We start from the raw sequence: 26791 nt of genomic DNA, 5'->3' as shown, positions 1-26791 counted from the left end.
TTAAAACGATTTTAAAGGCATGTGCATGGTAGAGCCTTAGGCAGTGGTCACATAGCATGTGTGTGCAGTGTGTGCTGGCTGCATCACTGATCCGCTGCATCTCGTGCAGCTCTCTTGGTCACACAGGGAACATGTTTGCTGCAAAGCTTCTGTGGAGCTTCTGCTATGTTTGACATGGGGCTTGCCTTTAAAAATCATACAAACATGCTTTTAAATGTTCTAAATACCCTTCAGTCTGAAGCTGTGCATTTGTGAGCCTTTCAAATACTACACACTTTGTTGAAAGTGAAGGCAGGCATTTAGGGATGTGTCGTGTTTGTGGCATATGCAACAGATGCAGTCTTTGAAACTGTGATTAAAAATCCATCCATTCACTGCTTTATTCTCCACATGAGGGTTGTTGGTTCCAATACCAGCTGATATAGGACGAAAGGTGAGGTACACCCTGGACAGGTCGCCAGTCCATCACTGGGCCACATAGAGACAAACAGTCATTCACTCCCACACTCACGGTCAATTTAGAGTGTCCAATTCCCCAAATCCCCAAATCTGCATGATTTCGGACTGTGGGAGAACCGGAGAACCTTGTTCCGCAAACCTGGGTCTTCTTGCTGCAAAGGCAAGAGTGCTAACCACCACACCAACCACGTGGCCCATGTTTCAAAATCATTTCACATGAATTTCTGCTGTGAAATGAGCATGGCTCGCAGAACTAGACAAGACTTCTATTGCACGTCTCATTCCATCCAGTGTGGATCCACCATTGCCCTTGGTTCTGTGACTCTGTGTTTGTGTGAGCACGACACGATGTATGGCTTCATTGCACATGTGAACGCTGACACAGTTTTCCTCCTGTCTCTCTTTCAGGAAACCTCTCTCCGCTCCAACAAGTCTTGCGAGAAATGAGCTGCCAATGTAAGTATTTTATATTTATTGCTTTGGAATTAATTAACAAACAGGGTCTTGAACAGAGCAATAGCCTTGAACTCTTGACCTTCAATTCCCTTTTCCTCACTAACCATTGGTTGGCTACTCACTATTCCCTGCAAACGCGGAGCGAGAACTTCAAAGGATTCCTCAGAAGCCAGTGAAATTCAAATTTCAAACACAAACCTTCTGCATTACGCTACAGGGTTGCCACTTGTGGTTTTTTTAGTTTGTCATCCCACGCACAAGGAAGGCTTGAGGTGCTATCATTAATGGATGATGATGATGATGATGTGAGACTTTTCAGCAAGTTTCCCTGAATCTTCAGTGGTTACATTCAAAAGCAGGCAGGACTGGCTCTCTTCTTTTCAACAGTTCTGGAGGCAGCTTCCTGGAAAAAAGTTTTATAGTGTATTCACTTTGATATAGGTTTGTATCTTCAGAAGCAAAATATCACTCTCTGGTGCTGCGTCCAAACTGAAGATAAGCATCAGACAAAAGGTCCATTTGGCAGTATTCATATTTAGATCTCCCAGAGAGTTTTTGTTGAGCATAAAAATCACATAATTCATAATAGAATTTATAAAATTAGGCACATTTGAACTTTAATTTGAAATTTAAACATCTCCTTTTAAGAGGTTGTTTGTACTTGTAAACAGAAAAGAAAACAGGCTAAATTAAACCGCCATCAAGGCATTAAAAGCATGTAGAAGAAAATTTCTCTTATAGAAAATTCAGGGAAGCAGGGAGCAGAGAAACATCTAAAACACGCAGGGCAGAGGGACCAACATAGTTTAAATAGAAACACCTGCAACATGAACTCCAAAAACTAAAAGTCCAGGACATTTTTTGTACATATGTAAAATGGCTCAAAGTTCAAATTGTAAATGTGAAATTGTTTGTTTATGGTCATTTTAGAGTTCCTATTTTGTTATAAACTTCCATTCACATCATATCCGTTTTTTTGTCTTTTATTCCTCTAAACTGTTACTGCACAGACACAGTAATGTTGAATAACTGCCAGATATTAGTTATCTTGGAAAAGGCGACAGAAGAATTAACTCATTGAACATATTTTGACAATTCTAGAGCCATAAAATCTGAATAAATCCAGGCAGCCTTGTCTGTTTCACTCATCATCAATGCAAACAACTGTCATTACTCACAGACGCCCAGTCTCTTGTAAGAGGCGACCTGTGCTCGCTTAATCACCGTCGTCTTTTTCATATAATGTGTTTTCATGTGAGATACGTCCTCTGATTTGAATAATTTCCCCGCTGCAATGCTAATTTGATGACAGCTAGTTTTAGGTATCTGGTCAGTATTTGTTAGCTTCCTGCTGATGAGTTTTGTTTCGATGATTGCAGTCTTGTGTCAGTGACTGGGTCCTTCTGGGTCCAGAGGATAATTAGAGGTTTATCTGCCAAGAACTCCGCTGTTCGTGTCGATCTTTAGCCAGGGTCGGTGTGGAGATGGCGGAAGCTTGTTCTTCTGTGGATGATTTGGTGGCTTTTGTGTCTAACATCAGCTGCCACAGGTAGTAAAACAAACCAGAGCTGCATTAATTGCTTGCACTGCACATCAATTAAGGGGATATCATTTGTACATTTTAATAATAATTGTGTTGTCAGGGATATTTGTGGGAGTGAAAGCTGTATTAATGCAGTGTTTTCTCCTGTCTGGCATTTTAATGGACACTTCAATATGTGCACACACACTGTAGGGAACTGGATTCAGATTAGATCCACAAATATGACGACTCTCAGTCAACGTCAACGCACCCACACCCCACCCCCACACAGTATAGATTCACTCTTTATCATTTCTCTCAAATATTTGCAGTCGCCACATGTCGTTTATCACGATGAAACATGCATTTGCATACACATATTGGCAAAGCACCCACAGACACATCAGCAGATCCACGCACATGCCTCATTCCCACTAGTCCAAAAAAAACTGTTTATATATTTTATATTTCCACTCACAGGTCAAATGGCACTGCAATGCACATATGGGTTTTGCAGCCTCAGCTCTGATTGGCATTAGTGAGAATGCAAAATGTGGGTGTAAGTGGTTCTGAATTCTTCTTCGTTAGTTTAATTTTCTGCAGTGATGCAAATTCCAGCATCTGTTCCAACGCAAACTTTAAGACGCGCAAGTCAAGTCGTATGAATAAAGAAGATTTGCTCAGATATTCCACTTTTAAATATTTTTTAGACAGTCATTTTGAATTGCTAGAGTTTTACCTGTAACCGAAACACTGTATTACTCATAAAAACATTTATTTATAAATTTAAAATACTGAGCCTAAAATGTAAAGAATACTGACATTAATACTGCATTAAACCATGGAAATGCATTTCAAATATTAAGCTAAAAAACATCATCTTTCAAGTAATAAACATAACCAGCTTTTGACCCACCAAGACGTTAACTGTCTAGCTTGAAATAGAAACCACCTTCCTGTCAGTGTTGAATGGAATTTTAGTGGTGTTGGTGTCGCTCGGTTGCCAGGTTTGTACGCAAGGCCGCAAAAGCAGACACCCAGCGTTTCAAAAACAAAATGTAACGTTAACCCCTCAATATTTGAGAAAATGTAAATATTCTATAAGTGTAGTCCTATCGACATATTTTACTCAAGTCCAAGTCGAGTCTTTTCCCAATGTTAGTCCTCAAATTTGTGATTCCAGTCACGTGACTCTATTCCCCCCCACCTCAGTGCCAGTGAGCTCCACTGTGGTGTTGTTGTCCTCTTCTTCTTCTTCTTCCTCCTCCTCTGACTTGTTTTGTTTCTGGTGCACTCGTGACTTGAGACGTCACATTTCATTCATGGGTGATTCAGCATCACAGGGAGCAGGTTCACCGGGGTTCAGAAACCCTGCTGAGTTTGAGAGTGCGTGAAAGAGGCTACAGAAGCAGGGCTCCTGCCAGGCATGTTGCCGTGGTGTAGAGATAACAGGAAGTTCCTCACAGGTCTCCCCTCTGCATGGGAGTCTCCCCTAAGGAGGGAGACTGAGAGGGTTTAACTGTTTTTCAGGTGTCAGAACAGGATCTGCGAGCTGTATTAGACTCCGGCCTCTGCACAATAACCCGTGCAGAAAAGGTGAACTCGATAACAAATTGATCTCACAACACTCTCTGCGGTGGATTAATTCATGCTTTCCTCTTTAGGAAGTGACACGCGCACAGTTGCCAGAGGATAATCAGATTGATGATGCTTCGCACGGGAAAGGCAGGATGGATTCAACCACATTACTGAAACACTATGATCAAAGCTGAGCTCGCTGCGTGAATGAGAATGTCGGGAGCAGAGCAGAGCTGCAAAGGACAGCTGTGACTGATGCACTATTCTCTGCTGGCTGTCAGCGCACAAACACAGAGAGACTGTGGCAATTTTCCTGAATCACAAAGTAGAACTTCTTTTGTTTCTTCTCTCCCTCTGAACACACTTGCATTTGCACAGTTTGAACGCTTGCAAGTGCTCATTCTGTGCCAAATAAAAAGCCAGTGACAAGCAGGTCTGCAAATGCATCTTAGGACCGGCTATAAAGTCTTCACAGTCCTACACCTTCAGTGTACACTCTGAAATGGTTATCACTTGTTAAGAAAGAATTATTGCAGAATTATTTCATCCCATTTTCTGCCACATTTAATTTGCTGTGCACAGAGTCATGGACCGTGCTTTTTTTGTTACATATGATGCGTTAAATGCAAGGATGAGTTGTTGGTGTCTCCGGGGATGTGATGTGCCGCTACCTCTAAAATCTGTGTAAATCTGTGTACTGTATCAGGGAAAAACATTTATGACTATATGAGGACAACATCGCCCACAGCCCACTCACACTGTGACTGCAGAATATGTAGGAATTGATAGAGTTAAAATGGAGAAAACCTCAATAATGAAAGTACATGAACACAGGATGATTTATATACTAGTTCAGCGAGGGGGCGCCACGACCCTGACTAAATTAAATGACCCAGAATATGGCAGTGGCAGCTGTGATGAGTGCTAAAGGAACCATCTATGTGTATTTGAAAAGGTTCTTCGCTGCTCCCTTTCTTTCCTTGAGAACCAGGTACACTGAACCCTTACTAAAGACCATTTTAATGTCTTTTCATATATAAAGCCGCTGTCTTTTTCTCAGTCCTCATGGATTCACATCAGTCGCATTGTCTACGCAATACGCAGCTATACGCTGTATACCCCACTACAAAAAGGGCCAGGAGTTCCACATAACCACTTAAAAATGTGCAATGATACGTACCGACGCCACTGTTTGACAGAGCTTGTACTCAAGCAATTTGTTTTTGCGAATAAAATGTGGGACGCCGGTCATTTTCAGTCAAAAACAAATTAAAATTCATCACGTGGGCAATATTTTTGTAGTTAATTGCACTGGTGGTCTGGCAGCCCATGCCGGTTTGAGTGTGCTGTTGTTGTTGTTTTTGTTAAACATGCTCAACTTTAGCACTTTACTAGTGCTGCACGCTAATGCGTCACTGTTACAAGTGTAGAACCAAGGTGGAATGAAAAAAACTACAAGACATTTAGTCATGAGAAGCACCAAAGCAGCATCACACTATTGCAGTCACTTAAATTAAAATACTCTGCTTGGAACAAAGTTTTCCAGATCTTTCTTTTCCACAGATACTTTCTAATGATGCTGAACTCAAGGTATAAATATTACAACAGAGAGCAACAGGATGTGTCTTTGAACATTCGCTTATATTATTGTGTAGTTTCGTTAAAATCCACATCTTTATCCGTATTGACACTGTGGGAAATGCAGTGACCTATGAGTGAACTTTAATTCCACATGAAATATCGATGCAGGTTCTCCTTTGTCCGGGTCATTGTATCTTCAGCAGTGTAGATAAGGTCAACTGGACATTCTTAATTCCTCATGACTCATGACTTTTGCACATAGAAGAAGCATGAGACATACACTTATTGTATACTGTAATACATCTATGGGAGTATAGGCAACAGCTATACAGTACACCATGAGGGCTCACCTCTTCCAAATGTCAACACAACCACTGCCCGTCCTGCTGGTTATATGACTGTTGTCAGGACAACCACTCATCCCTGGGCAGTGGACGGATAGGTTGATAGGTTGAAAGATGGCCATTAGGGTATTACTGTGATGTCACGGGGAGATTGAGAGGCACAGATGTAGCACTGACCCATATGACATCCAGAGGGGACCACCGTTCCCCCTTCCCTCCCGTCACATCTTGACGGGAAGTGACTTTTCGTCCTTTCCATGCACAGCGGGAAATCTCGTTGCACTGCTTCTTCCTCCAATGGGGGGGGGTCAAGGCTGAGTGGATGGGTTAGATTTAACTATGGCTATTGTGTGTCAGGCCAAGGGCACTTCGAAGTATGTGAGGCTTAACATGGTGGGATTTATAGCTGTGTCGCTGTTGTTCATAGCAGACTGTGGGTGCGTTGATCGCTTGCACAAATGCAATTCAGCTCATATAATGTGTGTTAAGACGGACAAACATGTCTCCACTTGTCCGTGTTGTTATAATGCAAAATAAAACACCAGATACTGGTGCTGCCTGGTGATGCACGTTCTTCAAATTGAGTTAGATTCTGATTAAATACAGGTCATATTTGGTGGTTCATCTTCAATACTCAGTGTTTTTTATCTGACCTTCATGTGGTTGTAACTGTACACTAATGCACACACTAAAAACCTTATCATCAACAACATCAACAAACATCATATTTGTGAGTGAAAGACAGGTCAGAAGTGTAGGATATTGCAACTAATTTAAATTTCTGTGTCCCTTTAGCCTGGAAATCTGAATGTAGTAAATGCAGATATAAATATATTGACTAGCCACCAGGGGGCGACTCTGAAGTCTGTATGAATCGAAATCCTAGGCTTCTGCCTTTTGTCAAGAAAAACATGAGGTCCATTCATCCATTCATCTTCTACCGCTTTATCTTCCACATGAATCAGGTGAGATGATGGAACCCAGTGATGAGTTCAGTTGAATTTTAAAGATTTTATTGTAGACAGCTCCAATGGAAAATCTTGACAAAGCCTGACATCTGAACAGTCCGGTCCACATGCATAAAGTGCATCCCTTGGTATCTAGGGAGGGAACCTAGAAATGCACCTAGTTTGCGTCTTATGGTAAGTTATGGCTGTTGATATTGTACACTAGGTCTGATTATAAGAATCAGAACAAGGGCCTTTCTGCATGGAGTTTGCATGTTCTCCCCGTGTGTGCGTGGGTTTTCTCCACCTTCTCCGGTTTCCTCCCACAGTCTAAAAACGTGCAATATGGGAATTAGGTAAATTGGACACTCTAAATTGACCGTAGGTGTGAGTGAGTGTGAGAGCGAATGGTTGTTTGTCTCTATGTGTCCCTGTGATGGACTGGCGAACTGTCCAGTATGTACCCCACCATGTCAGCTAAGATTGGCACAGCACCCTCCGTGACCCTCATGTGGAGGATAAAGCGGTGGAATATTAATGAATATGAGTGGACACCAATGTAATTAATAGCTGTTATCAGCCTTGGCTTTTGTGCATGAATCTGAAGCGGCACCCAGGAAGCATTGGCTGCATTCAAACATGCACTAAGCACCGTCCACGTGTGATGGGATCACCCAGGCTGGATGTTAATACCAGGTCTGAACGGGGTCTGTGATGGAGCTATACACACAGACGGCGTCAGACTTCTTCAGCTGAAGAATAAGACTGAGAGCTTTCATTAAAGCTTTCCGGTCGTGCAAAGTGTATTGATAATAAAAACCTTTTACCTCTTATAGAAACATATTTAACCTCATTTGTGAGGTCAAGCACTGGCGTGAATTCATGCACAAGTGGGTTCCCGTTGTCGGTGCGTGGGAGCGTTTGAATGGTGTTCTTGATTCAAGCTTCATAATATATGTGCATTCATAACAGCATGTCTGTGTGTGTGTGTGTGTGTGTGTGTGAATCTCTCTGTCTGTTTGCATTAGTCCTTCTGATTTGCCCTGAATCTACAGATAGAGGCCTCAGCTGTAGCCCACAACCCTCTCCCTCCTCTCTCTCTCCATCTCTACTTCACTGTATGCAACACCCAGCGGGAGAGACACACATCCCCGTGTCTTTCCCAAATTGTAAAAAGAAAATACACTTTCAACAAGGAGAGTAGCGCTAGAGCTACATCCATGCAAGAGTTTTTTATATATATATATATATATATATATTTTAAAAATGCATGAATTCTGTTCTAGATATGCCTGCCATCCACAGCACCTCCACGTTTTAGAGCCCCGAGAAAAAAACAGAGATGTTTAAAAACTCTGCCTGATCTATTTTAGTTTGCAAAAAACCCCGGGGCTTCATTGAGTGGACGGTCAAAAGTGGAGACATGTGGAAACCGACAGTTTCTGAAACTGAGAGAAAAACTGCAGAGAAGAGAATACACTTCTCTTTCATACCAAGACATGTCTGCCGACTGTACCTGAATAGTAATGTTTAGGTGTAGTTTAATAAGAAAATAGGAGTAGGTATGGATGAAGCCTGTGATGACTGTAAATACAAACTGTTTAAATTGAGATTAACATCAATTAATATAAACTAATATTATAGTTAGTTATATGTGGGCTTCCTTCTAATCTCACCCGAACTTAAAAAGATAACATTGTGCACGTTATGCATTTGTTTTAAATTTTTTAAATGTAGTTTCTGAGAAGATTGAGTTCAAATGAATGAAGGAAGATAATATCCTTAATGCTCAAATGACTCAAAAGTAACCTCAGAAGATAGATTTCACTATCTCAGCCTGAGAGATCAAAGGACACAGGCCTCCAGTGTTGGTTTTATACGTGCAGAGATTTCTCCGGATTCTCAGACTCGTTTGATGATACTATGGACTACTAAATTCCCATAATCTCTAAATTCCTTGCATTTGTACGTTGAGAAATGAGTATTTGCTCACACAGTTGTTCACAAAGTGGTGAACCTCGCCCCATCCTTTTATCTTACACAACATCTGAACTGTTGAGAATCTGAAACTATCCTTTGGTATTCTGTCTCAGACTCTTATGAAACACGTTTTGTTGTGAGTAATTCGTCCAAAGTAATTGTTTTTGTGTGTGACTCTTTGCTTATTAGTGGAGTTTACATTTGTCTTCCCACTTGCAGCCAGGTTTTCCTGCAGAATCACAAAAGGACATCAGTAAGGTCTAAGTGGTGGTAGCGGATGTTTATATTGGATCACCGCCATAATAACTGGTGCCTCACAGTATCTCTGGTTTATACAAATGTATTGTTTAGGTCTGATTTGTACCCACATTTGCTTTGGATGGTGAACGACATGAAGTGCAAATATTGAGAAAGCGCTTCTGTGTTTGTTTACTGTGTGGATTTCTCTAAAATGTAATTCAAAGTTGGCATACTGATTAGGCTAAGCTGTCACATCCACTTAAAATGTTATGTATAATAATTATTTTACACTACAGTTTTACCATTCACCCATTCACACGCACATTCACACACTCACGCTCATCTACGCTGCCCAGACAAAGAACTACTTACTGTCAGTATTTTGTTGAACCACCATTAGCTTTGATCACAACACACATTCCCCATGGTATTGGGGTATAAGGGCCAAAACTGAAGAGAAAAAAAAATGTAATAAAAGAATAAAGTCATCATTTTACAAGAATAAAGTCATAATATTATGTCAATAAAGTTGTAATATTACCAGAATAAAGTCATAATATTAAAAAGTCGTAATTTACAGGAATAAAGTCGGAATATTATGAGATTCTTTTTTTTATCATTATCTAATGTATTATTATTATTAAATAGCAACAGAACGCAGGTGTAACCAGTGGTAACCTGCAGTCAACCACCCCAAGACATTTCCTCCTTCAGTCCACAAAAGAGAAGATTTTCTCCAGGTCTGTGTGATTCTTTCTTCCAAACAGACTCAGTTTCTTGCACAATCTTTTCAAAGTCCTGATGCTAAAGATAATGCGGTGCTGATGTGACAAAAATATGAAGTATTTCTTTATTTGTGAAGCCCCAGGTAAAATGGAACTTCACAAATGCGCCATGTTTCTCATCTTGACGCAGGTCACAGCTGATCATCTGAGATTTTGCTTGAATAATAATTACGACTTTATTCTCATAATATTATGACTTTATTCCCAAAAGATAATATATATATATATATATATATATATATATATATATATATATGTATATGTGTGTATATATATATATATATATATATATATAGGTATATATAGGTGTATATATAGGTATGTGGTGGCCAATCCATGTCTGAAAATGAGGTGTGTAATATAAAATATCTGAGCTTGATGAATTCTGGCATTGTAATCTTACCTGCCTGAAAAACCTGAGTATAAGCCTGTCCCTACAGGCTTATACTGTAGTTAACACGGAGCAAAATATAACAATATGTGACTTTTTTTGTTCGAGCACTGGCAATGAGCATCTTCTAACTTCCAGTTAGAAGATTCCCCGGGTCCAGGTTTTTCCCTCATACAAAGTTATCATTTGACAGTGGCAGTGTGTTTACTGACCTGACAGTTTATTGACCTGCTGTCTTTGCACTTCCCTCCAGGCTTATTAGAGGTCAGGAGCAATCATGTTTTTACCTGGTACACTGTTGAGTATGTTACGTTGTCTCCAGAGAGGAAGGTTTTAAGTCTTTAACCACTACTAATGTTTTATGGTAATTGGGATTAAAAATGCATTAATAAATTGAGCTCCGCATTTCCTTCAACATAAAAAACCTGTAACACTCTTGATTTTTGATAGTAGGATTTCCTAATTCCTCCAAAATAAACAATGGAGTGGCAACAACACACCATGTTCCTTTAATGAACCAACTTCAAAACCAGAAATAGTTTTGAGGACATGGAAAAGTTCCTTAATAAGCAGTGCCACTGTTTTTCATTGACTTCCTTTCTGGCTCACAGTCTTCAGAGATGGGCTAAAAGGAGTGGGTCATCTATCACAACAGAGGGGAGACTGGTAAATTTATAGACGTGAAAATAGGCCACAGCACAGCCCTGATGGAACAGATAGAGTGTAATTAGGACAAGGTTAACCTGCTTCACACACACATGCATGCATGCATGCTCACACATGTTCTCCATCTCTTATGTTAATTACATGACAAATGTACGCAGACGTTGGTGTTTGTGCTCACCGCTCACAAACACTCAGAGGCTTCCATTCAGTGACTGGCGAATTATTAAATTACTTCTCATTTTAAGGAGCACAGCCTCGCATCTTAATCGTAAAAAAAAAAAACAAAAAAAAAAAAACCTCTTATTTCTCAAGAGCTCTCAGCCAATTATTATCTCACACACATGTGCCTCACATTTTCACACTCATTTACACACTCACACCCCATTCTTAAAGAAAATACATGCTCACTCACACACATCTGCTCCTCCATTATTGTTTGATCACCTCCACTTAACTACAGATGGTGTTTATTTTTCTTGTTATAGACCAAAAAAAAAAAAAAGCCCATTCCTACTGGTTAAAAAACAGTTTAATCCCACATGTAAATAGCTGAGTTGTTAATTTTATGTTTTATTTACGGGTGAACACAAATGTAATGCCCACACGATGACTTTTATTATGTTGAATTAGTTCTCTAATGAAAATGACTGGCGTCCAAACCTTTTATTTGCAAAAACAAACTGAGTACAAGCTCTGTCAACACAATCATCTCTGCTTTGTTTATGGCAGCGATGCAAATTCCTGCATCACGTTATTTTGTCAGTGACTCACCATTAAATTTAAAGAGGCTCCACAACATTAGCAACTATTACATTGTCACAGCGGAGTGGCATCTGTAACGACGGTAGCTCGGTGGTACAGCGAGTCGTCTTTCAATTCCAAGGTTGTTGGTTTTGCTAGTCTACGTCTCGATGTGACCTTGGCCAAGACACTTAACCCCACGTTGCTTTAATAACTGTGTTGGCAGTGTGTGAATGAGTATATAGGAAAGATGAGTGACAGAGAACGTGCTGCACATAGATCTAGTCTGAGTGAATGGGTGAATGGCAAAACTGGAGTGTAAAGTGCTTCTCAAGACTATAAAAGTGCTATACTGTAGATACAGGTCATGTTACTGAGGGGATTTTTCATCTTGTTTTCATTCATTCATCTCACTCATTCATTCATGAGGCAGTTTCCAGTTTAGCTGGCAGCTAGTTGTTAGCATGTTGATTCCTCCTACCATCCAAAAACCTTAATTTTTTGAATTAAAGTTGACAGTCGAATAACTTTACTGTCCTGGGTTTTACCATGTTTTTGTCACTGTTATTGTTCTGTGGTGAAGCTTCTTCTATTATTTCAGTGTATTATTATGAGCGTCCAGGGCCAACTTTATTCTAAATGTGCTTTTCCACTATACAGATCCAACTTGGCTGGGCTCAGTGCAAAAAATGTCACATCAACAAACTGCCGGCCACTGATTGGTCAGAGAGTGTCGTCTGACACAGGAATCATACGGAACTATGCCGAGATGTAGATCGGTTAAAAAAGATTTCAAAATCCTGAAAACAAACAGTTAATCTCCCACATCTAGCCGGAAAACGTCTAAAATCTCAGAGGAGTCTGGTGTATTTAGTGAAGCCGGCGCTCGTGAGCCGAATCACAACCCGTTGAGCCGTATTTCAGTTCAGTGACTGTGTCAGACGGAGTCTGTGCTCCGGTCATGCAGGAAGTACTGAGCTCATCTCATTAATAAACCGATTCTCATGATTCAGTGACACCGAAAACAACTGTGTCGCTCGTCACTATAGTTTGTGTGTTTGTGTCGCGAATAAAATGACGTCACGGCAGTTTCATGCAGCTGTGATATGATACCCGCCCACGTTGAGGAGTTACTATAGTAATGGAAAACAGCATGACTGATACCAAACCAAGTAGAGTAGAGCCAAGTCGTGCTAGAACTGTATAGTGGAAAAGTTACTGAATCTATTTATTCAGTAATAATTTGTCACATTATCTGGGTGAAGGTATTTATTGTGTCAGTGCACCTACTTCAATCCATTTTCTACCGTGTGGCCTCAAACTAACATGTTAACGTTTAATTTAAAAGTTTGGTTTTAATGTCATATAACAGTAGGGACTGTGTAGGGAGGTTTAACAGTAAGCTCTTTCTTTATTTTGCTCCTCCATCACGATCCTTCTCCCCAGTAGCTTTTCTCTATCTGTCAGCATCTTTATAGTTCCTCTCCACCGCCCCACTTTACAACACATTGACTCATTTTCACACCTTCTTGTTCCCATTAGATTACTTTCATTTTCACTGCTGTCAAAACCCCACACCTTTCTCCTCACAGTTTTTCCCTCACTTCCGCTTGCAAGGGTGCAATCTGCGAGTCTCCGTCTGCCTTGTTTCATATTATATACACCCCCTTAACACACACAAATGCACACATAAAAAAAAAAAACCTGGCCTGTCGTCTAGGGCATTTCTATAAGCCTATGGAGCAGATGGGCTCAGAGCTGAATGACAGAGCTGTACTCTGACAAACTGCCTGTGTTGCTCAGTTGAAGGGTTGATGTCCTTTGCAGACTCTGATCTAAATCTGGCCTCCCAGAGACTTTGTCAATCTAGAAACTGGACACTGGTTTGAAAAATGTGGCGTGATAAGAAAAGGTGCAGTGCTACAGTGGCACAGACAGACACATACATTAAAACTCAATTCAGTTAAATATTAGAAATAATAAAAATAGAAACGATATATACGATGTAAACAATGTTTATGTCATGGAATATGACAGAGACATTATAGTCAGTCTAAATATTTGGGTGGGAATTTTGGTTTGGTTTGCTGATTTTCTTTTTACATTTATTTATTTATTTATTTATTTAATTTGAAAGAAAATCAGGGCACAGATACAAAATGATAACAAATAAATATTGAGAAATATTAAGTCACTCACAGCCTGTGGTGCATGATTTAAGTGTTTTCCACTGGAAGTGAACTGTAATCAAGATTGAATTATTTAAGTGAGAGTTTTTCTTGCAGTTCAGCAGTTTGTGTGAACTTGTAGTTCTGTGTGTGTGTGTGTGTGTGTGTGTGTGTGTGTGTGTGTGTGTGCATAAAGAATGGGGGCAAAAATTGTAAAAACCCGAGAAAATGATGAAACCTGGCAGAGACTTGCATTGACCGTGGTCTCCCTCTTCTGGTGTGGACCGTGAACTGCGTGTGGCTCTCATTCAGGTTGTGATGGCTGAGAGAACGAGTAAGGTCATAAATTGGACACAAAGCCAAACTCCCATTTCCCCATTCTGGGAGCAGATGGCAGCTCACCAGTGCATGAGGCAGGGAGATGCTGCCACCAGACGCTCCAAGCAGGGTGTAAAAACAAACACAGACACATTAAAGGTGTTGTTGTGTGTATTTGTTTTTATTTATTTATTTATGAGTGTTGTCCGCACAGACACCTGTCTATTTAGCAGAATTTTGACCTAGTTTCACGTCTTCCTCTTCTCTTGGGGTCAAAATGCCTCTCAGCGTATGAGGGTTTTTGTCACTAGCACTAACAGTAGCCACTGTAGTTTATATAGTATATTTATATTAAACCGTAATGACTTCCTGGCATTTTGTTTAATCTTCTGTACTCAAGGCTTGAATCATGTCATTCTCTGGTCGTTGTTTTCTTTCTTTCCAGTGCATACAAGGAATTTTTGGAATATTTGAAATGTCAAGAACTTTTTTTTTTCTTTTTTAAAGTTTTGTGTATGAATTAGTGACATCTAATGGTGAGACTTGTAGCAACTCCTCCCTTTCCTGAATGTCTTATGTAACTACGGTGTCCGTCACATACCAGAAAGGATGTGATTCTCCTTTGTTGGCTTAGTGACCTTCCACTTTAAAACACACTTGTATAAGGCTGTGTAAAAACAAACAAACAAAAAAGGTTTGATGTGATTACACAGTTATACAAACAAATCTATAGTTAGTTTATTCAATTTCTTCCAATAAACCCTCCTAAATGTTTCACACTGGACCTTAAACACAATGTTATACAAGTTTCTGTTTGTTTTCTGCTTTCACCTCTTCGAGTGATTTTGCCCGATAGGTAAACTGTCGGACGTTTTCCAGTTTTGCATCATCGTCTACGCTTTCTCATTTTTAAAATATAAACATAATTGAAAAAAATTGAGGATATAGAGCTACACGACTTCAAACTACAGTAGAAGACAACTCTCATTACGTCTAAATATAGAGCATGTTCCGAGTGTCGTTCGCAGTGTATGAGTGGCAGTGTACAGTTTACATGGCGGCGCCGTCGTTAATAATGCCACCATCACTGTCATTTGGAGCCGCAGTGGTTGACACATTGTGGAGGGTATGCTAAGCTTAGCTGAGTGGCGTGTCGCGGTGGGATATGAGGCAGTTAGTTAATGTGGTGTAAAAGGATTTAGAGGATTTGACCCTATCAGCGGAGATGGCACTCACAGAGGCTGTGTTAATGACACTAAATGAGTCTGGGCCTTCAGCATGCTAATGAAAGTGACATGGAAGCCAGGCTTATAATTCATATGGAGGATTTTTTTATTTTTCATGGCGGGGGGGGGGGGGGGGGTAGCTAATTACTAGAAGTGTGTAAAAGTATTGTGAAGCACACAATATGTTCAGCACTTAAAGGTGAAGTGAGCCACTATCAAACCTGAACTGCAAATGGGTAAGTGTGAGCACATCCCATCACTTCCCATCACTTGTTACCCGTTACACAGTTGTATGTAATTATCTCATCCTCTTCTTTCATCCAGCTTTTTAGCTCCATGGCGGCGATCAGGAAAGAGTTTCAGAGGGGGAAAAAAAATTATATTAATAATGGGAAATTTGTCTTGGTGGACTTCACAGATTACTTTAAAAACACATCACACAGATAATGGAGACAGTTTAACTGTGAGTGGTGTTCAAGACTTTTATCCTAGATATTACATTGGATATGAAAGACGACTTGTGGATGTTCTGGGTTGCTGTAGCAGATGTAGATTTGTCTCTGTAAGACACAAAGGAGACTGGGATCTTGCCTATTTTTTGCCTGTGTTTTTTTAGTGGATAGAGTGGGATCGTGATCTTAAAGCAGAGGTTTCCATCCTTTATGACAACAATCGGCAGCAGGGGATGCAACAGAGTTGACACTCATCCATCTACAAATGTCATGTTAAGATACATAAAGCAGAGGCGAAGTATAAATCAACTTTAACCGCTCACAAAAACACATTAAACTAAATATTTAACTTACCACCAGTGCGAGCCCTGAGCATTTCTTTACACAGTCACAGTGTGGTAATATGTGTGAGGGAAAGCTGCGGCTATATTTTAACTTCTAACCTCTTCATCTGAATCGTTTAAGGATGGTAATGTGTGCTAAAAAAAAAAAGTATTATTTACATATATGTTAAATATGAGGACAAACATGCAAGGAATTAAGTGCATATTAGATATACAGTATGAGTTGTGAAAACTGCTGGTGTCATTCTGTTGCTGCCAGAGTTCTGCTTGCTTCTAACAGCTGCCAAAACCAATAAAACATGACAGATGGATTCAAGAAATATTTAAATAACAAAGGCAGTCATTAAAAATCCTCGCTGGCTCGGTCCACAAGCTGCAGTAAAGGCAGCATTCATTTGTGGGGTTTCAAATTACCTGTAGTCCCAAAGTTCAGAGATGCTCTTCTACATATCTAATGAGTGGTTATTAATGTCACTGGGTGAGTCCCTGTTTGGAACCAGTTGAAAGCCACTTAGATCACCTTGCGTCCTCATTCTGACTCTCCGTCTGACGTTCAGGAGCTCGTCTTGACCATGTCTACCCGTGTCTAAATGGTATTTGGGTTCACAAGCAGCTGAACAGGTGTAGCCAATAATGTGGCCCGTGAGTGTCGAAGGAATTAGAATTCAAACCGTTGACATTATAGGGACACATTTGTCCTAAAGGGAACAGAACCATTCTTCTAGAGAGAGAATGAGAAAAAGTAATTTTATAGATGCTGCGCACATTTAAACCTATTTTCTCAATGTCTGTCGAGCCACGTTTTGCTTTAAATGTAAATATATCCCATTTCTGTGGATGACAAGGCTGATAGGAGACTGAGATGAGATACGTTTCTGTCTATTTGAATATCTATGCCACACAAATGTGTTTTAAAATGAATAAAATAATAAAATACCATACAAGTCTTTATCCTCTTCGATTTACATTTGCACAGTATTCCCCCATCCATTATCATCTATCATTGCCAGAGCATTGGCACAGATTCTGATGGAGGACAGAGAAGCGTAGCTGCCAGCTCCTGCTGCCCACTCCCCACTGGTCAAATCCTCTTCAGTGGTTTCACTGTGACAGTCTGCGTGGCATCCTTGGCTCATTATGCAAAGATAGAACAAGAGTACTGTGACCACAGTGCCAGTGATGCCCACTGGAGGTGGGAAGAGCAGAGAGAGAGAGAGGGAGAGAGGGAACAGTGGAGGAGGAGAGAGATAAGAAACAGACGGATTATTGGGCACAGATTGAGTGCTACAGGCTGACAGCAAGGGCTCTCCCCAAAATGTTAATATTTCCTATCTCTGCAAACCTGTAGAATATGCAGAGGCAGACAGAGGCAGCAGGTATGTGTTTGAGATTTTCTTCTCTCTCTATTTGTAGACAACTTATTATTGTTGGTTTTCTTATGGCCTGGTGTCTAATTTGATAAACACTTACCAACCACTTTATAAGGTACACTTTAAGAAGCTGGAACATCTGCTGGGGTTTGGTCTGAAAAGTGAACATATCTTTTGAACAACAATTTTCCAAAAAACTAAAAAACCTTTAACCTTCACCTTGTTGGTGAAGGTCAAAGGGGACAGTAACTCAAATAACCATGTGCGACCAGGACTATTAGACACAAATTCCTGTTTATTAGCTCTGACATGCGCACCATAACACTTTTTTCAACCAGTAGTTCACAAACATCCTTTGCAACCAACCTATCGGACAATACCAGCTGTCAATCACACTGGTGACCACTGTGCTGGGCTTTATCATCTATTTATCTTTAACAAAATGTACATCATGTCCTATTCAGACCATTAACTCCACAGTAAAATAGTTACTGACATAAATCAAAAAACACGTAGGCTCATTTTCCCATAGACCTTTTTTTTGGATACCAGCGTAGTCAGCTCTGGTAGCTAACTGCCATCTCCATCCTACTTCATGGGCTTCACTTTTCAAACCAGAAGACTATGTCAATTTTTATACACATGGATTTATGGATACAACTGAGACATGCAGTTTACAGGAGACCATCACTTCTAATCTAATTTTCTGATTAATGAAGAGGAGACATTTGCTATTGCTGCTATAAATCCCCACATTGATGCCTGGACTTGCAAATGACTGTCAGTCACTGTTCTGACTGATTGGTATATTCCCTTACCCCCCAGCTACAGCTTGTCTTTCTTCCACATGTTGTTGTTCTATTCATTTGCAGCAGTTTAACACAGATGTTTGCTGTGGGAGGCAGTGGAAAACTGCCACATTCACTGTCCTCAGTGTTTTCCTCACAGCCCTACAGTCAGCCTGTTTGTTGTCTGATCTGGCACATGAGTGGGCGTGTTTGTATGATTGAGCAGATAGACACTGCAGAGAGTCTGGGTGTCTTTGTTCTGTGTACAATATTTACCAGTTTTGAAACTAATCCCTCTGTCTTTTTATGTTCTATTTTGCTGTACCATTCTAGGAGTCACACTCAAGGTCATCAGCCAACACATTTTGGCCTGAGGGTCTTCTAGGGGGTTGGGCCTCCTCACCAACATGAAAGGGATGGGGACCAATCGTAACAGACACTTGTCTGACTCCTGCGATCCATCGTTGGGCCATCCAGAGGCCCTGTACCCTCAGAAGACCAGCACCCTGCCTCGCAGCCCTTACTTGCTGAGCCCTACAATGGACCACTACGGCACCATGGACCCCCATCTCTACCCCTCAACCAACCCGGCATCCTTTCCACCAGACTGCATGCTGCCTCTCAACAACCAACTCTCAAACAGCAACACCTTCTCTGGGATTCATTACAACTCTTATGACCAGTCTGACTTCTCCCCACCTGGAGACAGTATTGGAGGGATAAGCACAGGGACAATGGGGACATCCATGTCCATGGGCATGGGAACGGGCATGGGCATGGCAGGGATGGGTGGACGACGAGCTATGATTACAAGTGGCTCAGCAACTATATCACACCATATGACTAAGAACCAGCCACCACCCAGTCTGCTGGAGTTTGAGAAGCAGTTACCTGGAGGACGTGATGGATTCAGCACATTGCAGTTCCACCGATCATCTGCCCTCACTGCCGCCAAGCAGCGCACAGACAGTCCCGGTCGCATTCGTTACATGCTGCACTCAGTGCAGAAACTCTTTGCAAAGTCCCAGTCACTGGAACACCAAACCATGAAAGGAAATCTCAACGGACGCTCCACGAGCAGCGGTGGAGGCTCGTCCGGCACCGAGGACGGAGGGAAGCAGAATCGCAGAGCCAAAAGTAAAGATCGGGGTACAAAGTCAGACGCTGCCAAGAGACGACCACGCTCCAACATGTCGGGTTACTGGAGCTCAGACGATTTGGACAGCAGCGATCTGAGCAGCTACCACAACACCATGGCCATGATGACTCTAGGGCGTTCAAGTGGCCATGACAGCCAAAGCAGATACATTCACAGTGGCTACAACACGATCAGCTCCTCAAAAAGCAGTAACGACATGAAGTATCAGGCACTTCCTGTGCCTGCGGGTGGAGGCGGTGGTGGTACTGGAGGTATGGTTATAAATGATAATGACTATATGAAAGGAGGCTCCTGGTCCACACTGACCATGGGTCACCCAAGACAGGTGATCCAGAAGGGCTCAGCAACTCTGGATAGGTCCATGCTCAAGTCCAAATCCTGCCAACAGGAACTAACCTGCAACTATCTGCAGGTTGGGAGAAGGGTGAGTACATCTGAAATGAGTGCAGTGCATGATAATAGTTACGTTTACACCGTATTTGTATGTATAGACTCAGTAATAACTGAGTGAAAAAAGAAAATGTTTGACAGACTTTGATTGGTAACACTCACTTTCCTCAAAATTGCCCACTTTAGTTTGAATGAGCTCAATTCGAGAATAACCAAATGAATTAATTATACGTTTTCAACAATTTTTTTTTTTTTTTTCAGTGCTATTCATGTGCACTAACACAGTCAGTACATTTATATGACATTGACAAGAATCAAATTATTGTGTTATTCTGACTAAAACTAGACTTTTAAAATACATGTCAATAGTCACACGGCTGCTTAGTGGCTAGGAGTGTTGCCTTACAGCAACCCGGTCCGACCGAGGGCCTTTCTGTATTGCAGTTTCTCCTGTTTCCTCCCACTACACTCTAAATTGACCATAGGTGTAGACGTGAGAGTGAATGGTTGTTGTCTGTGTGCTTTGCCTCCGATGGACTGGCGACCTGTCCAGGGTGTCAGCTAGAATTTGTTCCAGCATCCCCACGATGTGGAAGACAATGAAATAACACCAAACGGAATTTCTTAAAGTTGGACTAACACACTTAGATCATGAGGTTGGGAGTTGAATTGCTGGTCTTGGCATCCTGTGCATGTTTCACAGTTCCAGTCCCATGCTGGTACAATAATAGATATAGCTGATACACAAACAGAAGACAGTAGCGCGATTTCACATGGTGAAATCTAGAAAAAATACACTTTATGCTTCGTCATTTTAAGTAAATTATATATTTCAAAGTTACTGAATTGTAGAAAGACTTAAAATAGCACTCAAATTCAACCACGAACTGCCATAGGCCAACCAGAAAATGCATAATAATACCAAGCATAAAGTGAAATGAAAACCCACTCTTGCTTGCACTGGAACAAGGACAGTAGTCCAATTAAATGGCGTAGTAGAGCTATGACCCTGTAGCTCAACTTATCTGCATGGAAATGTACTGACTGCTGCAGTGTTGACAATGTTTAAAAATAAATAAATCACATCACTAATTTTAGCCCACCTAATGCTGCCTTTAGGGTGATTGGAGTAGCACATTAGGCCACAGCGGGGGAGCCATTGAAATCCCGTGTCGGCGGATGCGCAGTGGTAGCTACGTGAAGGCCATGGGAGACATCGAAGACAGCGACGACTCAGAGGGAAGCCCAAAACCCTCTCCAAAAGCTGCTGCTCGCCGCCAGAGCTACCTCAGGGCCACGCAGCAGTCTCTGAGCGACCAGCTACCCCCACACAAGTAAGAGAATACACTGAGACGCAGAGCTGTGCTTTATTAAGCACTTCTTATTATCACACAACAGCAAGGGAGACAATTACAGATTATTAAGGGACTACGACCTGCTATCAGTTGGAAAATGATCGACAGGCCTTCCAATGAAAAGACTAACATCAAACGAAGATGAAAAAATATGTACATTTAAAGGGATATTTCAGGGTTTTATTCTTTGGTTTTGTATATTTATCAGTTTCCGTGAACCAGCCTGAAATCCAGATACTCTCTTGTCATAATAATATGGCTGCCAGCAAGGACATAAGTCAGAGCTGATTATACATTATGCCTGCTTAAGTCTATGACCCCCAAAGAAAATCTTTGTTCCTTTATCTTACCCTTTGACAGACTTTTTTGTCTTTAAACTGCCGTTTAACTCCCACACCAAAGTCTATAGATCAGATCTATAAATCAGCATTTTTTTAGCTTGCGAGGACACAGGAGCTGCTGGTCTACTGCTGCCTCATTTGGTAAGTTTTTGTCACTTTGGTAAATCCAAGTCAAGAATTTCAAACACTGAAGTCACAGGAAAACACATTTGAAATTAACTGACACTGAAGTCACAGGAAAACACATTAGAAATTACTGATTGAGGCAGCAGTGGATCAACAACTCCTGTGTATCATGGTGTAAATGGTGCTGATTTTCTCTGAGGACTTTGGTGCAGAGAGTTTGTAAACTTAAGTCTCCAGCTGGAAAAGGCTGTGTCAGGCCAAGCAAAAGTGGCAAGCATCTTCTGTATATCATCTGGCAGATTTTATTGGCAGAGTCTTTTGTTAAGTGGATAAAATCTGTTTTCCCTTCTGTCCCTGCTGGCAGCCATGTTATCAGTGAAAGAGCACATCCAGGCCCCAGGCAAGTTCACTGAAGCGTGATCCACCACACTTCCAAAAACCTAAACTAGCCCTTTAATGTTTTGTAAAGATTGTTTGGGTAAGTACTGCTTGATGAAACAAGCATTATTCAGTCATCGGTTGTTGAGAAATCCATGAAATGTTAGTTGTCGTTTGTTTGTTTTAACCTGACGGTCTCTGTAATATTCTGTATGCAAATGAACTTTGATGAAAAGTTACTGATTGGACCTTTAAAATTTGTGCACTGGTGAGCTCTCCTGCACTCGTACTGACACACGGTTATAAATACTGATTGGTACAACCTCTCAACAATCAAAAGAAAATAAGCAAACAAACCTTTTCTTGTCATGTGTACACACAGGCACAGCATGTAGGAACACACACACACGCTGAGTCCAAGCTGTGCTTACTCATGTATAGAATGAAGTGGTGTCAGGTGTTCACCACATGCCACTTACATCAGTAATCATTTACCTTCTCACTGGTGTTCCCACATTCGGCAGAATGTTGCTGCCTCTAGTTACTATGTTTCTAAATGTCTCTCAAAAACCTCCATGACTTCAGAAAACTTTATTGCTTCGCTGTGTGCCCGACTAAATACCCGTCCAGTGTGTAAAATTAGTGACACCCAATGGTGAGACTGCAGACTGTAACAGAGGACCCCTCCACTGACCCCTCCCTTTCCCAAGCACGTCAGCAAAGTATGATGGCTTTTGCAATTCAGTGAGATTCCACTGCAGAAGGCGAAATGGTGGCGCAAGATTGCTGCCTCCACAAAGCAAGGCCTTTGCCGAAAGTACTTGAAGGGTTACAGAATTTATTGTTGTTGTAGTGAAACACACTTATTGGTATTATATTAATAGTAAAACCTCCAGTAATACTTCAGGAGATTGAAATCTTCAAGTCTGATGGTTGCAGTGTCAAATGTCCACGCCACGTTATATACAGACTATAATTCCACCTCCCTCCACACACATATTTAAACATCCTTGAAAGTCTGTGTTTAGAAATGTTAAGATTGATTCTTCCCTAAAGCATGCATGAGTGACTAACCCTACTCCCCCCCCCCCCACGCGCCAATCCCTGGCCGTCCGACCCCGCTTCTGCTCTGCTCCACCCTGATTTGGCGTGAGCAGCAGAACCCTGGATTATTCCTTGTTTCAGGGGGAGCTGGATGCCCTGTGGTCTCCGCTCCACAGTGTGTCCTCTCTGCACCAGCTGGGCAGGTCAATGAGCAGGTCAGTGATAGGCCTGTAAGTCACATCTCAGGGGTGTGGTGCAAATATGCTTAGGTCTGATTGGGTGATTGATCATCACTGGCTTTGCACTGCTCGCCTCAGATTTGCATCAAGTCAGTAAAAAAATGGCCAAATTCATGCACCAGCAACCGCAAAATTTCCATTTATCACATAAATATTATTTATCCAGCGTCCAGTTTTAGGTTGTAAGTACTTGACTATGACTCAGGGGACGTCCTTGTGTCTTGGCTATGGTATGGCAGTTTACTGTCATGTCACTGTGTGGCTAAGAAAAGAAGAAAATCATGACTTTACATCTTTTTCCAGATCATTTAAAGGGATAGTTCATGTTCTCTGTCATGTGGTTGTTGGAGGTATTGATACAAAAGCTGACCTTCCTGCGCTTTCTACTGCTGGCACCGCCTGGGATCATTGCTCTCACTGATAACATGGCTGCCAGCAGGGACAGTAGAGAAAACAGATTTAAGTCACTTAACAAAAGGCTCACCATATTAAATCTACACCTGCTTAAATCTACAATATCCTGAAAATAAGTTTCCTGCTTTATATTGTCATTAGAAAACCAGAGTCAGAATTCGTAAGGGAATTTGTAAATTTACATCATGGCAGACATTAGTTGTTTATCTATTGATAATCTCAAATCAGATTAGTTATCTCCCTTGTTGTCGCCATCCTTTGTTTGGATTTACTTACATTAAAATAAGTTGCTCACTGTGGCAGCAGTACACCAGCAGTTCCTGTGTCCCCCACAAGCTAAAAACCTAGATTTTCCCTCATGCAAGGTAAAGCATCATCGACTAAAGCAGAGGTAGATTCTATTCGTGGGCCTTACTTACTTACTCTAATGATGCCAAACTGGGAAATTCTGCTGGCACATGAAGGAAAGTATTCAGCTCTCAGGGAGAAATAGCGACACACTCAGTGGCATATACTCCACAATGTCAGAAGAATAGAATAGAATAGAATTACAATTACAAGACACACACACATACAACTTGTGTTGATATTGTGTCAATACCTCCTATTACCTCACTTCAAAAAACAACTATCCCTTTAAACCCACACCTGTTCTATGGCTTTGGCATCATGTTCACACTGAGAGTTACACATGCATCATCTGAAGTAACTGGCTTTGCATGCGCTGATGAGATGAAATTGTAACTGAGACTATGTTTGGATTCATGGTCAACGTTTAGATGACAACGAAAATGAAGGGGTGAATCCTTTTATCCCTCTTTCTTATCTCGTTTTGCTGATCTTTCATTTTCTCCCCGAATCCATGTTTCCCCTTTGCTTTCACGTCATCACATGAGAAACATCAACTGATCCCCTCTCTCCCTCCCAATATTTGTTGTCATTTTCCTCTCAGGTTTCATATCCTTGACAAATGTCCTTTATCTTGTCTTCTCCTCTGTGATCTCACTTTCTCTCCAGCTGTCTTCCGTCTCTCAGAGAGCTCTCCAATAACCGCAGCCTCGACAACCTCGACTGCATCGAAGACACGGGCTTGTCTCTACCACGCTGGGACGATGACGACCTTAGTCAGGCCTGCAGCACCTTGGGCAGACGTAGCTGCATGGGACAGGTCAGGGATTGCAATAAGTGTTGTGTTAAAGGAGGATTCCAGGATTTTTCAGCCTCTGATTTTTACAAATGTGGGTGTGTAAGTGATCAGTACTTATAGAAACCTTTAAAAAGATTCTACAGGGCATGTGACATCTTCATTGTGTCCACTAAAAAGGCTGATGTTCTGCAATCAATGGCTCAAATTGAGGCACAATTGTCACTTGACTCTCGCTCAAGTCTCCGCACACACACGAGTGAGACAGACGTGGAGATTTCTGTGGATTCCCCCACTTTTGTTCTCACAGTTACTGCTTCATCTTCCTGCAACAGCTCTGTGTCTCTGTGAGGATTCAGAGTGAAAGTTAAGTACTTCAGCAGTGTTGTCAGATTGTGTTTCTTTTGCAAAAGCAAGCACTATTAGTGGCCACGATGTAGAATGTTGTCACTGCCCTGTAGCATTACGTTGTCGTCACCAGCGCTGTGTTGACCTAACGGATCTACTGGACCAGCTCTGAACGATTTTGTCAACACTTTTCACTTACACACCCACAAAGGCCCAGGTTGATGAATCTCAGGTTTTCCTATTTAATGAACGATCACTGAGGCCAATAATGAATTCCTGTTTGCGTTTCATTTTCTCTCATTACCACTGCAGATATTGTTTCTAATGAGTCATAAGTACATTTATATTTACTCATAATTTGCATCACTTAGCTCCCAGCAAACACATCAAATCACCAGTCATGTTGAAAGAGTCCTTGGTCTGCCTCGAGCTACACTCATTTCCGTCGTATGATCTGCATGTTCACAGAAAGTGCCTGACTGACAGCCATAAAAAAAAGGGGCTCCAATTGGCAAAAAAATTAAAAGAACATAGATATTTCTAACTGTATCTCATTTGAATGCTATAAACCTTGAAGCCACGTGAATGACATTTGTAGGTCTTAGTCTTAGTTATCGTCTTACGTAAGAGCAATTAGCCTCCCACTGACAAGGTCGCTGTGATGATGAACAGCTGCAGGAAGTGGCTCTGATCTTTTTTCAATGAACTCATCAAATGAGGCAGCGTAAGTTGTAAGTGAAGGATTTACACCCAATCTCTCACAGGTCTTTGCCTTTTAAGACATTTCATAAAATAGAATGTATTGCTTTAACTTGCAGGCAATACATCATTCCAACATTTACATATATATATATATATATATATATATATATATGTGTGTGTGTATATATATATATATATACTGTATATACAGTGATATAAGTTTACTTTAGTACTTAGAAACTTTATAAATGCTGCTAATGTCACTAAATGTAAATATATATTCTTATTGAGGTCAGTGCATGTAAAATATATCTTTTGCTTCTCTTTCTTCTCCGCTCCGTTCCTGCTGCCACACTTACCCCCCTCATATCTCTCTGTTGTAACTCAGAGAAGCGTCACAAACACATTTTTGACTCATACTCGGCTGTTTTTGCAGCAGAATATGAAACCTATCATCTGCAAGACAGCCTGGTTCTTGTTCTTCAAAGGGAGGCTCAGAGATGGCACACTTTTTCTGTGCATGCAATTGCCCCGTAAGAAGTTCTCAAAGTGATGTCTGCTGCCTCGAAATTTCTTTGATTTTCACCAAGTTGACAGCTCTCTGTGACTATGCCACGTAAGGAAATGTCAAAAGAAAGGGGAAATGCATCTCACTAATGAAATGACAACCTATCCAAAGACTCAGGCTGAGGGAAGTTTTAAGAGCAACGCTCACACGACTGAGTCCCATTACTCACATTTACACCAGTTGTATTTCACACAACAAATAACTTTTATTAATTTTAAGCAAATGTC

The 26791-nt window shown here is 41.1% G+C and overlaps 1 protein-coding gene across 5 annotated transcripts in view; it reads left to right on the top strand.

Annotated features, from left to right (window-relative positions):
• The first annotated feature begins 865 nt into the window (after nucleotides 1-865).
• Nucleotides 866-26791, top strand: part of dlgap4b (discs, large (Drosophila) homolog-associated protein 4b) — a 73997-nt gene continuing 48071 nt past the window's right edge. For 3 of the 5 annotated variants that reach the window (XM_058631363.1, XM_058631360.1, XM_058631364.1), the window contains exons 1-4: nucleotides 866-915; nucleotides 18690-19939; nucleotides 21025-21239; nucleotides 24820-24970. In XM_058631363.1, coding sequence (XP_058487346.1) covers nucleotides 18764-19939; nucleotides 21025-21239; nucleotides 24820-24970 — 1542 coding nt within the window. In that variant the 5' untranslated portion in view covers nucleotides 866-915; nucleotides 18690-18763. Of the gene's footprint in view, nucleotides 916-17475; nucleotides 17575-18689; nucleotides 19940-21024; nucleotides 21240-23262; nucleotides 23365-24819; nucleotides 24971-26791 lie in introns of those variants that run through there. The other 2 variants (XM_058631365.1, XM_058631362.1) reach the window with 2 other exon arrangements.

The sequence above is a fragment of the Solea solea genome, chromosome 6 (assembly GCF_958295425.1).
Source record: "Solea solea chromosome 6, fSolSol10.1, whole genome shotgun sequence".
In the NCBI taxonomy this organism is placed as follows: Eukaryota; Metazoa; Chordata; class Actinopteri; order Pleuronectiformes; family Soleidae; genus Solea; species Solea solea.
The sequence above is the reverse complement of the archived record's forward strand: the minus strand, read 5'-3'. Positions and strand labels throughout refer to the sequence as shown.